The 14,506-nt window shown below is 32.7% G+C and overlaps 2 protein-coding genes across 5 annotated transcripts; one reads left to right on the forward strand and one right to left on the reverse strand.

Annotated features, from left to right (window-relative positions):
- The first annotated feature begins 718 nt into the window (after positions 1-718).
- On the forward strand, positions 719-4,283 carry LOC117930177 (transcription and mRNA export factor ENY2). Of its 2 annotated transcripts, XM_034850671.1 has the most exons (6): positions 719-827; positions 938-1,025; positions 1,323-1,417; positions 2,516-2,592; positions 3,137-3,191; positions 3,775-3,817. In XM_034850671.1, coding segments are annotated over exons 1-5 (309 nt in total). In that variant the 5' UTR covers positions 719-825; the 3' UTR covers positions 3,184-3,191; positions 3,775-3,817. The 2 variants fall into 2 exon arrangements, with proteins under 2 accessions (XP_034706562.1, XP_034706560.1); XM_034850669.1 differs by lacking the exon at positions 3,137-3,191 and having other exon boundaries at positions 720-827; positions 3,775-4,283.
- A 296-nt stretch (positions 4,284-4,579) lies between these two features.
- On the reverse strand, positions 4,580-8,398 carry LOC117930176 (B2 protein). Of its 3 annotated transcripts, none has more exons than XM_034850666.1 (6): positions 8,327-8,398; positions 6,666-7,272; positions 6,237-6,337; positions 5,427-5,510; positions 5,225-5,335; positions 4,580-5,063 (listed from the first exon to the last, which is right to left on the reverse strand). In XM_034850666.1, the coding sequence occupies exons 2-6, from the start codon at positions 7,231-7,233 to the stop codon at positions 5,019-5,021; spliced, it is 909 nt and encodes a 302-aa protein (XP_034706557.1). In that variant the 5' UTR covers positions 7,234-7,272; positions 8,327-8,398; the 3' UTR covers positions 4,580-5,018. The 3 variants fall into 3 exon arrangements, with proteins under 3 accessions (XP_034706557.1, XP_034706559.1, XP_034706558.1); XM_034850668.1 differs by having other exon boundaries at positions 6,666-7,243; positions 8,327-8,385; XM_034850667.1 differs by lacking the exon at positions 8,327-8,398 and adding an exon at positions 8,186-8,208.
- Between the last annotated feature and the right edge of the window lie 6,108 nt (positions 8,399-14,506).

Raw genomic sequence — 14,506 nt, forward strand, 5'->3', positions numbered from 1 at the left:
ATAATTATTTATCAAATAATTTTTAAAAAGTCACTTGTAACATTGGGATTTATGAAATATTGAGGTCATATTTGGTAATTGTTTTTAAAAATAGTTTTAAAAAACAATTTTTGATAACAATGTTTAAAAACTATATTATGATATTTTGTACAAAAACCTCTTTTGAAACCTAAAATATTTTTAATATTTTGAAATATGTTTTAAAAATAAAATTTATATTTTGTGTTTTATTTTATATCATTTTATATATTTAAATAATTATTTTTTAAAACAATCTTAAATAAATAAATAAAGCAACTAAAAAAATATTAACATTATGTCTATGTTCTTAAAAATATACAAAAAAACAATTTTCCTGTTATCATATGTGTTATTTCATTTTTGTTATTGAATAATAGAAAACTATTTTAAAAAACATTATTGAAGATATCCTTAATTTTTATCAACATAAATATATATATTTTGAAATATTAAAAAACATTTGTAATTCTCTTAAAATTACTTCTAAACCTATCCAAGCTCAAATTCAAATGGTCTCTTCCATCGGATGATATTTTAAACTAACGTATCTCTTAAGTTATACGAGGCCGTTTACTCGGGACGAGGATTAGGATACGCAAACGGTGGAAAACTAGGGCAGTGTGCAACCGACCAAGTAAACGACGTCGTTTGAGGTAATGAATCTGGTTTTGGCCCCACAGACTCACCGTCCTCATAAAACCCCAAGCATTTCCCTTTTTCTTTTTCCCAGCAAAGAGACACCATAGGGTCGATCTGAACACAGCAAAATTTCTTCATCTCTTTGGCTTGTAGCTTTAATATCACATGTGAGTCATCTCCTCACTTCTTTCGATATCATTTTAATTTTTTTTTTCTCTTTCGCTGATGCTTTTTTTCTTTCTTTTTGGTTCGTGTATTTGATTGTTATGTAAAAAAGGAGGCCCTCGGTGAATCGTCCTCCGACCCCAGATGCAAGGCTTGATCGAGAAAAAGAGCCATCGGTTCTAGAAATCATCAACATCAAAGTACCTTTCTTTGATTTTTTTTTTTCTTTTTTACTCAATTGCTCCTAAATCTTAAAGCATTAGTGTTATTGTTGATTAATTAGCAATCAAACTACTACTTTTTGTTTCTCTTTTTTTTCTGTTTCAATATTTCTCTAATCAAACTCATTGATGTTCGCTTTCTCGTGTTATAAATGCTCCGTCTGATTTGGGTTTTGAGACGGAGTATTATTTTTTATTAGTGTTGATTTTTATTTTTATTTTAATTATTATGGTTTTTGAGTGTTTCATCTATTGATTATCTGATATTCTTTGCAGTTGATCGAGAGTGGTGAAAAAGAAAGATTGATGGAGCTTTTGAGGGAAAGGCTGATAGAGTGTGGGTGGAAGGATGAAATGAAAGCTCTTTGCAGGTTTTCCCCACTTCATGTTATCTTTGTATAGCTTTTAGGTGTTGGCTTAATTGCTAGTGTATCATCATGGTCATGATCTTGCCCAGTTGGATCAATGGGGTTCGGTTCTTATCAACCTCTTATTTTGGTTGGTTCATATGGTACCCACTGTAAAAGAATCAACCATTCTTTGTTGACCTTCCTTTTGTCTGAAACTGGGACTATCTTATAAAGCAGATATAGATTATGAGATAGAAAGGGATATGTTCTTTCTGTATTAAACTAAAGCAATCATTTAAGTTATGTGCTGCATATTAGTTAGATTGTTTTATCAATTTTGTGGTGCCAAGACTGAACTTATCACTTAGTAAAACACATATGCTGGGTTAGGATTACTGGCCCAGATGGTTATAAGCCAGTTGTGATACCTGATGCTCCTCACTCACTAGCCATCCAGTTCCTAAAGGATACCAGGAATAAAAGGAGCTTTACATGTTTAATGACTGTTAAAGATGAAGATATTTTGATGTGTTTCGTTCAATGATAGAACCAAAAGTTTGAGCCTTTAGTTATCACTTTATCTCAAACTGATCTCTTTTGAAGTGATTTGTAATCTTCTCTGAAAAGTTGGATAGAGACTTACAATAAAATTTTAGCTGTAATGTTCCTGTTTATTTATTGGAACAGGTCCAAATTACAATGGATAACTGAGATTTTCGGACTAAATAGAATTTTTTTTTCTTCCTCCTGTTGCAAGAGGGAGATGTCTATGCATGAATAGTTTAACCATGCAGGTCTGTAGAGAACACATTACATTAGTCTTAGTCAAAATATCTGTTATGGTAAGGTTCTTAGAAACTCAGTTTGATTGTTTTGGGAATAGAAAGGTGTTGTTGATTGATGTCATCAAGAAATTGCATAAGATGGAGAAAAGGCTAGTGTATGGAAAAGGTTGAAATTTTAGTTACAGAAAGATCATAGCACCGGTTAAGGAGAGAATATACTGGTTATGAATGCATAGAAGGCTCATATATAAGATTAGGGCATTTGATTTTTATTTTTTTTTACAGATAATATGATGTTATTTAAATGTGTGTTAACTTGCGTTGGCAATGCTAGGGCATTTGTGAAGAAGAAAGGGAGGAATAATGTTACTGTGGATGACCTTGTACATGTGATTATGCCAAAGGGCAGGGGTAAGAACTCTTTCTTCCCATTCCTATATTGTTCATGTGATAACTATTTTTTTTCTTTTTTGTTTAAATATTGATTGTTATGTTTTGTTTTAGCAAGCACCTTGTTCTTGCATTCTTGGGTATATTTTGTCTTCCCTTTGATGTATAAGGATTCTTACCTAGTCATAAGTGACTGCATGAGGCCCTTCCTACTTTCACCAATCTCTGAGTTATGTTCCTATTTATTAAACTTCACAGATTGATATTTGGTTTAGTCACAGGAAAGGATACTATGTGCCATCTATCTGTTCCTCTCATTGTTACTCCTGATGTAGTTATGGAAATGCACTCATTTTCTCTGCATTGAACCCAAGCGCCCCCCCCCCCCCCCCCCTTTTAAGGTTTATCATAACCCCCTTTTTGCATTTAGTATGCAGCATATGTGAAGGGAAGATAATTGAGCTCTTATATATATGTGTGTATATACATATATATATATATATTAAAATGAGTAGCTAAATCCAAAGAATACTTAATGGTTGAGTGACATGTTCCTTTGTTACAGTATGTGAAGATTCTGTATCAAGAAAAAACGCTGTGTTGAACCTTTGACCTCTGAGGTAGTCAAAAGTCAATCTTGAAGCTTTTAATTCTTTCATAATCCAATTCAGTCTCAAACTTGCCTTAGTATTCCTGGGTATGTTTTCCTAGTTGTTCTTTTCCTCTCTTATCTTCTCTGGTGAGGTCTACGTAGTCTTGATGTGCAGGGTTTCCCCCCTATCTGCTGCTTTTTTATAGAGTATTTGCTTATTGAAATAATTGGGTCCATGCAGCAGTCGTTTTGCATGCACACTTCATTGATAGCCTTGTAAATGAGACTAATATGGTGTGGCACAAGAGGAAGAATTAATACACTATCTAAGTCTTTCCCTTAATGATAAAGGAAATGAAAGTATAAACAGCAAAAAAGCATTAAATTTGCTGGATTTGGTTTTGGGTGGCATCTGGCCATTTTTGTCATGTGGTTCAGTTGGTCAACTTCTGGTTGCAGCTTGAAATTGATCAGGGTTGCAAATGATTGCAATTTGTTCTTTGCTCTTTGCTTTGTGCTTAAACTCCTCATTTAATTATATCTTTTCTTTCCGCCTGCCTTTTAGTTCTTTTTTCTTGCAAGTTAAACTTATCTACATTTTGCCCCTGCAGCTTCTATTCCTGATTCAGTGAAGGCAGAGCTGTTGCAGAGAATCCGAACTTTTCTTGTTTCAGCTGCTGTTTGAGACACCTTCATGCTATGGCAGAAGGGAAGTTGTAGGAAAAGTTGTAAACCTATTGTTTAAAGAAATCTGTGGAAAAGTAGTGCAAAACTTGCCTCAAGGATGAATCAAACTTCAGATATGGTCGTGATGACAACCAACGAATTGAAATGTTGCATCCCAGAAGCTTGAGCGTGTTTTGAAGTTCCGTTGCAGCTATTCTAGGGGTTTGGGAAACCAGTTGCTTTGTGCCTGTTTTAATTCAGCATTCCATTCAATTTACCAACCTGTTGGATCCTTACTCCCTTTCACTTTATCTTATTTTAAGCTGCTAGATTTATGCCAAACCCTGAGTCAGAGCAGAATACCAGTGGTAGAACCCAATTTCAGACCCAAATAGTCTTTCTTTCTTATTTTTATTATAGTTATTAAATCATGATTCGATACTTCGGGGGAGCATAAAAAATTGGTGGAAAGTGATTAAATTAATTCTGGAACAGATGGATAACATGCTTGATGTTCTGAAGTTCTATTTTTTGAAGTTTAGGGGTAGAACAGATTTCGATTGTGCTTTTTGTGGAGGGCATTAAAAAAATATGGCATTAGTTCCAAAATAGTTAATACTTTCAAATAGGTTGATTGGTTAGGGCTTTCTGAGTTACTAGGTGATAAAAGGAAAATGATACGTCAACATAGTAACCTGTTCAGGTTTTTTTTTTTAGATGGAGAGGAATAAGGAAGGAATAAGCATTTCACTTCCAAACCAGCGATCAAGTTCAGACTAAAACAAGGGGATTACAGCCGTAGATCAAAACAACACACAATGACACTGGCTGATTACTCAAGTCTAATGCACAATAGGAACACATCAAGCCCCACAAATTTTCAGGACTCTTTTAACATTACATGTAGCTGTTGTTCTCTTTTCCATATTCAAGGTATTTTTTGAAAAGACTACAACATGTAGCAACTTAGGAAATATCTTCATAATACATTAACATGCTTATTCAGCTAGCTCACACAACTTTTTCCTATTTTCCTCGAGGCAAATCCAGTATCACACTCAGTCTGGACTTGCCTTCCAAGCTTACGCTCTACGGAAAATCTGTGAGAAGCACACAGCTGACACACACACCACAGAACCTACTACATTTGCATATTACATCCAACATTTGTTTATACTGGAGAGCCATTCTATTGGCGGCCTGCTTGTTCACATAGGTCTAACAAGTCCAGGGTCTCTGGAGCAGAATCACCAACAAAACTCAGTTTCAAAATAAATACAAACAATAAAAACACTAGGCTTAATGTATATATATATATTCAACTATAAGCAAAGAAAAAGAAAAGGCACAACCCCAAAAATTTGTACACCAAATCTTATTGGGACACTTATTTACCTCTGGAACTGAAAGCTCAAGGCGGAACTTAGGTCCATCATAGTGATGCAGGACAGGCCTAAAAGCATCTTCCTCCAATGCCTTGCATAGGTTCCTAACACGGATCCTTACCTATTTATTGGGAGAAATGAAATACTACGACTCAGTAAGGGAGTCTTGAGAATGATTATTTAAGTGTTTCAGTTCATCAATGATATTTTACCTGAGCAGGAAACCTCGATTCGCCTTTGCATTTTTTGTCTTCCCATGCGGTTGGATCAATGTTAGAGCCCCCAAAACTAGCTGCCTGTAAAAGAAACAAATTATAGAACTATTAAGAATTCAAAATAATAATAATATCTTTCATGCGCAAAACTAACCATAAATGTATAAAACCTTAAGATTTTATTAATGACAAAACACTCTATCAATTTCAACAAGTCCTCATGCCCATTCACATCCTAGATCTACTGACATAAGCTCAGTTTTAAAACAGCTAAAAAGAAAAAAATCTCTTCCAGAAGATTCAATCAGTCAAATGGGAAGGAAGCCCATCTTCCCAAACTTGTAAACCAAGAAAGAAATTTTAAAATGATAAATCTTTTGCCCCAAATTCACATAGATGCGTGAGGAAAAAAGGAATTTTCAAGTAACTGGATCCTGGTTCAACAAAATCAGGGCCCATCTTCCAGAAGATTCAATCAGTCAAATGGGAAGGGAGCCCATATCTTCCCAAACTTGTAAACCAAGAAAGAAATTTTAAAATGATAAATCTTTTGCCCCAAATTCACATAGATGCGTGAGGAGAAAAAGAATTTTCAAGTTACCAGATCCTGGACCTGGTTCACCAAAATCAGGGCTTCCATTAGCAAGGTTATCAAACAAAAGAAAGAGGAAATAACCATTTTCAAGTTTCCTGATACAAAAGCTTATCTATCAAAAAAAAATAAAAAAGTTCCCTGATACTAAAGCTTCAAACACTGCAGAATAAACCAATAAGAATTGTAGTAGTAAAGTGTATGGAAGTACAAACCTCAAAAATACCATGCAATTGGTGAGTAGTGTAGTTATAGAGAAACAAAGGTAAGCCTGGTGTTATAGCCCGAACAGAGTCTCTATATCTTGGAGGTAGACCTAACAAATGAGCACAATAATCAACACAAAAGGATTTATTGAAGGAAAATAAATACATCACATTATCCATATAATTTGATATCAGAAACAGATGTGTGATAAAGATGCATTCAAACTAACTACTGTTACTTGATGTTCTGGCAGAAGTGCATGGTCTCAAGATCTTCTTGTTCTCAGAATATTCATTGAAAATAATGCAAAAATATTTTTGAAGGGCAAACTGCTTCCCACATATTATATGAGTTAATGAGTGTAAAATGCCTGAACTGTTCCCAGCAAAGTACATAAGTTAAATGAGGAGAATATAAAGCAAGAAAATCACTATTACCAAATAGTTGTCGCTTCAAATCTTCCTGCATGGTATCATTGTTACACACAAAGATGTACCCTCCAAGAACCTCATTTCGAGGGAGTGTCTCTGAAGCAGGCAAGGTCTTGAACCTTTTGTCCATTGCACTGTTGCCACCGGTGTTCTCATTATTGGTATTACTGTTATTGCTATTGCTGCTTAGCTCTTTGTTGTTGTGATTGCCATTATGCTTGTTAACATTCACATTTCCCATAACATTGGCATTACTTTTCGGGTATGCTGCATTCATGTTGTAAAGACCATTCCTGAAATTACTTTTGCCCATGTTGTCAGTCACTTTGGGCTCCAAGTTCAACATGTTGAAGTTAAGGTTTTCAAATTTATTATCTTCCTGAAACACATTTCTATCCCTTGGCCTTATTTCAGATGGACCTTTGGATAGATCAAGGTTATTGAACCGTTCCCCCTTTGACCTTGTCTGCTCAGCCAATTTAGAAGCAACCATCAGCCACTTGTGATCCTCAGAGACCTTTGATTGTCCTCTGAGTTCATCACCCAATTGCCAAAAGCTATTCATGCTCTCCATCTTGCAAAGCCTAATGAAATCACAGACCAACAACAGATCCTGTAAAAAATTTAATTGCAAAAGGAGAACTGAATGAGTATAGACACGAACGAGACCATTAGCTCATCAAACTAAGCAGTATCTTAAAGCGATGCCAATAAAGTGTATATGTGTATGTAGTAAACAAACAAAATCACTGCCTCCATCATCATCATTACACCAGTCAAATGCATATGAATGCCTTCAAGAGATGGATCTCATTATTCAATCAAACATAGTGATGCAAAACTAAGTACCACAAATAGGCATCTGATGATATCATATGCTCTATTACTTCTCCAAAATGTTCATTCTGAACAATTCAATAACATTCAAACATCAAACCCAAAGAAGAAACGGATTTATACAAGATATCCATTCAACTAAAAGAGAGAAACAACTTTGAGGCCGAGAAACCAAGAACTGATATCATATTAATAAAAACTTCATTTTTGAAAGAAGATAAGTGAAGGAAAGCAGATAAAGAATCTGTTTCAAAGCATTTTGCTTCCTCCCTATAATTCTGCAGAAGAAACAAACAGCTTATCTTTCAATTTCTAACTAAAATATTTCACTTCAGTGCTAATCCAAGCAAAGATGAAACGAACTTCGATTTAATTGGACTGCCTCGATCCAACACCAGTGAAAAAAAAAAAAAAAGGGAAGGCAAAGGCAATGGAAAAAAGGATCACATAAAAACCCAGATTCAAAATTTTCAAATTCTTCTGTTTCCACCAATTTCTTAGCAAACAAAAATCCCCAAAAAACCAGACCACAAAATAATTCCTCCAATTTCCCCCGTATCTGACTCCAATGTGAGCACATTTCCTCGAATCATCAACGAAAGAGAGAAAAGAAAGACACTGAAATCGAACACCTTAAAAACATGCACTATTGCATAATATGATAACTGAAAGGTAAAAACTTCACTGACCTAATGCAATACGCAAAGGAAACCTTGATTATTAGTCTTGAATGCGAAAATTTAGGGTTGATCTAACGGATCTGTATGGCTATTATTCAAGAAAGAACCCTAGATTTCGGGATCGAAAATACAAAGAGCGAAAGAACTCACCTTTATCTTCTTCGCCTGTGAAAGCTTGAAGACTCGACAGAGTGGGGGTCCGGGGGAGGGCGATATTTTGGTATTTATAGAAGAGACTGTGACGAAAATGCTCCTACAAGATCACACAATTACATCACTACCACTCTCGTTCGAAACTTTCCAACTGCTGGTAAATTATTTATGATACCACGCGCTTGTAGGCTGCGTGGGAGCTACTATATACTCACGGGCTCACAGTCACAGCTCACATGTCACGAGAGAATTCTTTAAAATCAGGCAAAAAAAATTATTTTTAATTTTATAATTATTTAGAAATAACTATAAGTATATGAAATTTTCTATTTTTCCATTACATATGCTTTTAAAACTTTACAAAATAATTTGAAACTTATCATAATGCTTTAGATATAAAAATGATTAGGGCATTATTATAAAATTGAGGAAGTTTTATTTATAAGTGAATGTGATATGATTTAAAGAGAAGTTGGAACACGAGCTATTGATGCGGTTGGTTTGGATGGTGGGAGATGATGAGGGTTCTTGTGTCATACTGTGCTTTTTAAGCAGGTGATTAAATTAAGTGCTGTCGGCAAAAGATATTTCGAACCGTTGGATCAAAGTTGATGTTGTATGACATGACGTCATGCACGTGTTTCTCCGCCCGTGCCTCCTCTTTCTGCTTTTACTTCCACCCAATTGAATTTTATCCGGTTTGTTAAGTTCATAAAGTTGCATAGACCATTATTATTTATTATTATTTAATAATCATTTTTAAAGATTATCACTTTCGAGTTCTTCTTAGTTTTCCACGCGAATTAAATTTGGGCTTACGATAAATAATATCTAGTCAATTGATTCGACATGAGTAATTATAAATGACATCATAATTGATCTTCAATTTTAGCATATTTATTTATTTGACTCCATAATTTTGTAAGATATAAAAAAAAATCATATTTATATAAATGGTAAGGGTCTCATAATCTCGTTGAACTAATAACAAACGATATTTATGCTATTAGATATGAATCATCTAAAATTAAAATTAAAATTAAAATATTAAAATATAAATTAATGAGAGTTAAGTACTTGATATTACAATAAGACCCAAAATTCTATCACCGACCAACTAAAAATTTATAAATATGCAAAGGCGAGGCAAATAGACATCTCACATGATCTAAACAATGTCTATTTTGCCCATGGCAACTATGAACTACCCATTTTTTTAAAACAATCTAGAACAAATGTGTACAAAATTTTTCATTTATTTTTTCGATTAAAGGACTGTTCTTCGGTCTAAAATTAGGTGGCAGCTCACTTTCTTGAAGCTATTGGGTCTGCATCCATTGGTCCAAGGGGAGAGAGCTTTGTAATTCTACTGTTCTGGCAACCCAACTTGTTCCATAACCAAAAGAAAGAAGCGAGAAAAAGCCAATGAGGGACTTGGAGTGTCCCGTGAACTGCAGACCATGACGTTATTAAATGGCATAAGTTTGTAATCATCTTCATATGATGGGTTCTCTTTTTATCATTTTTAAAGTAGTTGGTGGGATTGGTTGCGGTGTAACGTTGATGGTTGTGGAATCTGCATCAAATGGAACTTCCATACGTTTTCGGAGTCACCTTTCTTTTTTTAAGGGGATGGATGGTGGCCAATTTGGGAACATCAACCACCAATTCGGAGTGGATGCCCGTTTCAATTTCCTTTGCCCCCATTTCTAGATGTCTCGATTTCTTGACTGCCCCTAGCACGTTTTCTCTATCATATGCCCTCTTCTATTTCTTTTGCGTAATTTAAGTGATATTTAGGGCCCACATATCATCATTTGTGGATTTTATTCTTACAATTTTATGATTAAATTTAATACGCATGTTATCATTCGCTACCTTTTATTTTAATGATGCCCAAGTAAACTTTTGGACTTTGCTTGCAAATCCAACTATCCTATGTGGGGTGATGCATTTGCTGTAAGAGAATTTGTAATGTCAACGGTAATTTCTTCTACGTTTGTCCTGCGCTTGTGGGCTAAAATGTTGAAGGATAGTGTTACATTTATATGTGTTTTCATCGTGTTTTCTCTCTTCTACTTGCTCACATAATAATTGATAATTGAGTACAAATATATCAAAGGGATCTTCTTTAGCTCAATTGTCATTAATCTTCTAAATATAGCATATGAAGGAACCTAATTTGTTAAACGAGTCCCGATATGTTTCAGGTTATTACAAATTATAAACCTATTTAAGTTGCACATCATTATTTTGTTACACATGTAAAAGTAATGATTAACTCAATAAAAAATGTTTTATGAGTTAACACTCGATTGTAATATGTTGTCATGGTGAAAAAACATAACATGCCCTCACCATGATATATTGAGTCATCTTGCTCTAGTGACTTGGACGAACCTTTGAAGCTGTTATGTCAATATTAGTCAAAATGTTGATATGTCCAATTAACATGAATTATTTTAATCATTCATTGACCATCGTATGAATAGACTTTGATACTCAAACAACAACCATTATGCTCCTTATAAGAGCATGATTGATCTAACTATTAACAATCTAACTTTGTTTCCATAATCATATGAGAAGATAGTTAACTTAACCATGATCAACTAACTTTAGTTAAGGAAACAACATAAACATATGAAATCCTTAACTTCATCAAGAGGCAACTTGTTTGTATTCCTTATTGCCTTGATTCACTTCACTTCACATACACAAGTCTACATTTGGTATTACAATTGAATCATCATGTGAGCCATTATATTAACTGTTATATTTATATAAATATATATTGTTGGTTAAAATAAAGTGTAAGAAGAGTTACACTTTTGAAAAAATAACCTTGAAAATAAAGTGTAAGAAGGGTTACACTTTTAAAGTGTGAATAAACACATGATAAGTTTTGAAATGTTACAAAACTTGAAAGGTTAAGGAAGACAATGAGTCTTCTCATCTTTGTAACTTTACAAAACTTAAGAGGTATTTACACATATGATTAAGTTTGAAATGTTACAAAACTTGAGAGGTTAAGGAAGACAATGAGTCTTCTCATCTTTGTAACTTACAAGCTTAAGAGGTTAAGTGTAAGAGAGTTACACATTTGAGATTAAATCATGTTTAATGTGTGAATTAAACATATAATTTAATTTTTGAATGTTACAAGATGAAGAGATTGAGGAAGACAATGGGTTTTTCTCATCCTTGTAACCTTTTTCAACCCTAAGAGTGCTATATATATGACTTTTCTTCTTTTGAAATCTTATGCAGAAAGTGAAAAGGCTTGATCAATCCAAGACTATTTCCATTAGTTCCTAAAGATTTCTAGAGGTGGAGGAAATAGAGTCTTTGGACAAAGTTCAAGAACTTGTTTGAGCTTTCTTGTGTTCTTCTTCTTGTAGTTCTTATTTTGTATCTTTGAGAGTTTCATTGTATCAAAGTGAGTGTGTGAGAGTGTTTCTTTTCTCCATTGTATCCAATTTTCGTCAACATTAACTTGAACATTAGAGTATAGTCGGAAAGTGCTTGAGTGTTCTTCTATGTGGGAGTTCATTTCAATGGAGTACGTGAATTTGCTTGATCACCAAGCCACAAGGCAAGATAGTTATTGGGCTCGCTCATTTATGTATCAAGTCATTATGATACAGTTATTAAACATATAGTATTCAAATAAGCAAATTTTTTACCAAGGGACTCGATCCATTAATGTGACTACTAATTAAGGCCTAAAGTCGTAACACCAAGCTAGTTCCATGTGAGTTTCCATGGGCTAAGTTAAGCTTTACCTTAACCATACGGTCACAATTATACTTTAGCCCGAGCTTGGCTCGGCAGTCTTTACACACATCTTCTTAATGTCCATTGTTTTTCCTCCCCTTCTAAAACACTTTCAGATTTCATTTATAATGCAAACTGTTATGCAAGTATATTCATGCAAGCATGTAAATTTGATCCATATTCTATGTGGATACTCCTTGACGCATTTAGGCTATGTTGGATAAATATATATATAAATAAAAAATAAAAAAGAATTGAGAAAACACTGTAAGGAAAAGACATTGAAGATAAAAGTAAAAGGAATATAAAATGGATTGAAAATTAATAAATTATTTAAATTTATTTTATTTATTTTAAATCTTTTATACAAAGATTAAATGATTTAAAATATATGACATATTTAGCTAATTATCTTAATTATATCTGATTTTTTTTTGTTTGTATTTTGAATAATGAAATCAAATATAAAACACCCAAAAGGTGAAAATTAAAAAGCCTCATATATGAGTTCAAATTCTTAACCTAAATTAACCCATGAGAGGGATGTGAGCCGATTTAAATTAATTGAATTCTATAATAAAAAGAATATTTGAAGCAAACATAATTATATAAGAAGCAAACAATTTAAAAATTTTTGCACAATTATAGAGATAAAAAATTACGAGATTTAAAACATTTGATTTAATAAACAACTACATGATATTGAGATAGCAACACATTCAATGCTTACTGGATTCATTTTAACCTCTGAGTGGATACGGGTCTTTTCAATAACAAAAAATTTGATATATGAAAAGAGTTTTGGAATCATAGAGTAAATTAGTTAGTATTGATTCTCTTAAAGCATTCAATCCTAAAACACATTTAGGTAAGATATTTATGAGAGAAAATCTAGTCAAGTTCAAATTAATTTAAAAATCATATTTTAATTAAAAAAGATTTGAAAAAAAATCATTCTCAATTTAAATAATTTTAAATCATTTTTCAATTTTTTTTAAATTCTTAAAAGATTTGGAAAGATTCTCCTTATTAGTTTTTTTAAATCATAAACTTAACTTAATAATGTTAAAAGGATTTGAAAATATTTTGTATTTTAAATTAAAAAAGACTTGAAAAAATGTTTGTTTTTGAATTCTTAATTTTTTTTTTCAAATATGTTTTCCAAATTTCTTAAAAGATTTGAAAAGATTTTATTTTTTAATTTCTCTATTTAAAATCATCAATTAAAAATTTATTTCCAAATTATTTTCATTATTTGAAAAAATATACATATTTTTGAATTCTCAAATTGAAATTTAAAATTCTTTCCAAATTAATTAAGATATTTTAGTTTAAATTTAAAAATTCTAATTCAACCCTACTTTACCAAAAAAAAAAAAAAAAAAAAGACTAACTTGTCTATACTCAAACCTTTTAAACTTATTTTTAAGATTTTCAAATTTTGAATAAAAGTAAGTTAATGTTTAACATTTTTTTTATCAAATATGACCGACCAAAATTTGATATAATTCACTAATAAACTCAAAACAAAAATATTTTTCATTAATTTGAATTGAATGTAATTGTATTTTGATCAAATTTATGTTGGATTTGTACAATCAATTTAATTAACAAGATTGTTTTTGGGTCAATTCGTAGAAAATGAATGAATTTAACTCAAGTTAACCTGTTTAATAATTATACTTACTAACTTAATAATAGACCACACTTATACTCATTTAATATTTGATTTTTATTAAATATATCAGTTGAGTAATAAAAGTGAAATAAAACCTTATTATTAAACGAGTTATACCACATGTTATTTAATAATTAAATCGTATTTAAGTTTTTATTTTAAACTCATTATTATTTACGTCATGTTTGGATTGACATATTTATTCAAGTATTTAAATTTTAGCATAATACAAACACGATCCACGGATACGAGCATTTAGCCTTTGTTAGATGATTATATGGTGAACGACTAGATATTTTAATGAGGGGATTTTCGTTTATAGAACCACTGTCACGTCCTAAGGATCGTACGGTATTTTTATTTTAAGCTAGTCATAGACCCAATAAAAAAATTACACTACAAAACGATTAAATACTTATGTGGAGCTTGTTTAAGATAACTCGACAATACTAATACAGGGACACGTCAGAGAGAACGAGACTAAATGTCTAGTAGATTCCCAGGTGTCATAAACTTAGGCGTCCGCGTGTGCCTTGGGCTACCTTAATTCGAAGACACGCATGAATACCCTCTCAATTTCCACAGAGCGCGTGGCTCAAACTCCACAAAGAAGAACAGGGAGTCGTTTACTAGCACGCGCTTAAACGCGAATGGGCCTGTTAAACGACCTTTTCTCCCATTTGTAAACAGCCCTACTGGGCCGTCTTCGCCGTTCACTCTAT

The sequence above is a fragment of the Vitis riparia genome, chromosome 14 (assembly GCF_004353265.1).
Source record: "Vitis riparia cultivar Riparia Gloire de Montpellier isolate 1030 chromosome 14, EGFV_Vit.rip_1.0, whole genome shotgun sequence".
Lineage (NCBI taxonomy): Eukaryota > Viridiplantae > Streptophyta > Magnoliopsida > Vitales > Vitaceae > Vitis > Vitis riparia.

Excerpts from the sequence above, each read along its gene's own strand:
- LOC117930177 (XM_034850669.1), top strand. Across the intron at positions 1,026-1,322 it reads TAGAAATCATCAACATCAAA|TTGATCGAGAGTGGTGAAAA; the intron begins GTACCTTTCTTT and ends TATTCTTTGCAG. Across the intron at positions 2,593-3,774 it reads GATTATGCCAAAGGGCAGGG|CTTCTATTCCTGATTCAGTG; the intron begins GTAAGAACTCTT and ends TTGCCCCTGCAG.
- LOC117930176 (XM_034850666.1), bottom strand. The coding sequence starts at position 7,233 with ATGGAGAGCATGAATAGCTTTTGGCAATTGGGTGATGAACTCAGAGGA. Across the intron at positions 6,338-6,665 it reads TTTGAAGCGACAACTATTTG|GTCTACCTCCAAGATATAGA; the intron begins GTAATAGTGATT and ends CTCATTTGTTAG. Across the intron at positions 5,064-5,224 it reads TTGAGCTTTCAGTTCCAGAG|ACCCTGGACTTGTTAGACCT; the intron begins GTAAATAAGTGT and ends TCTGCTCCAGAG.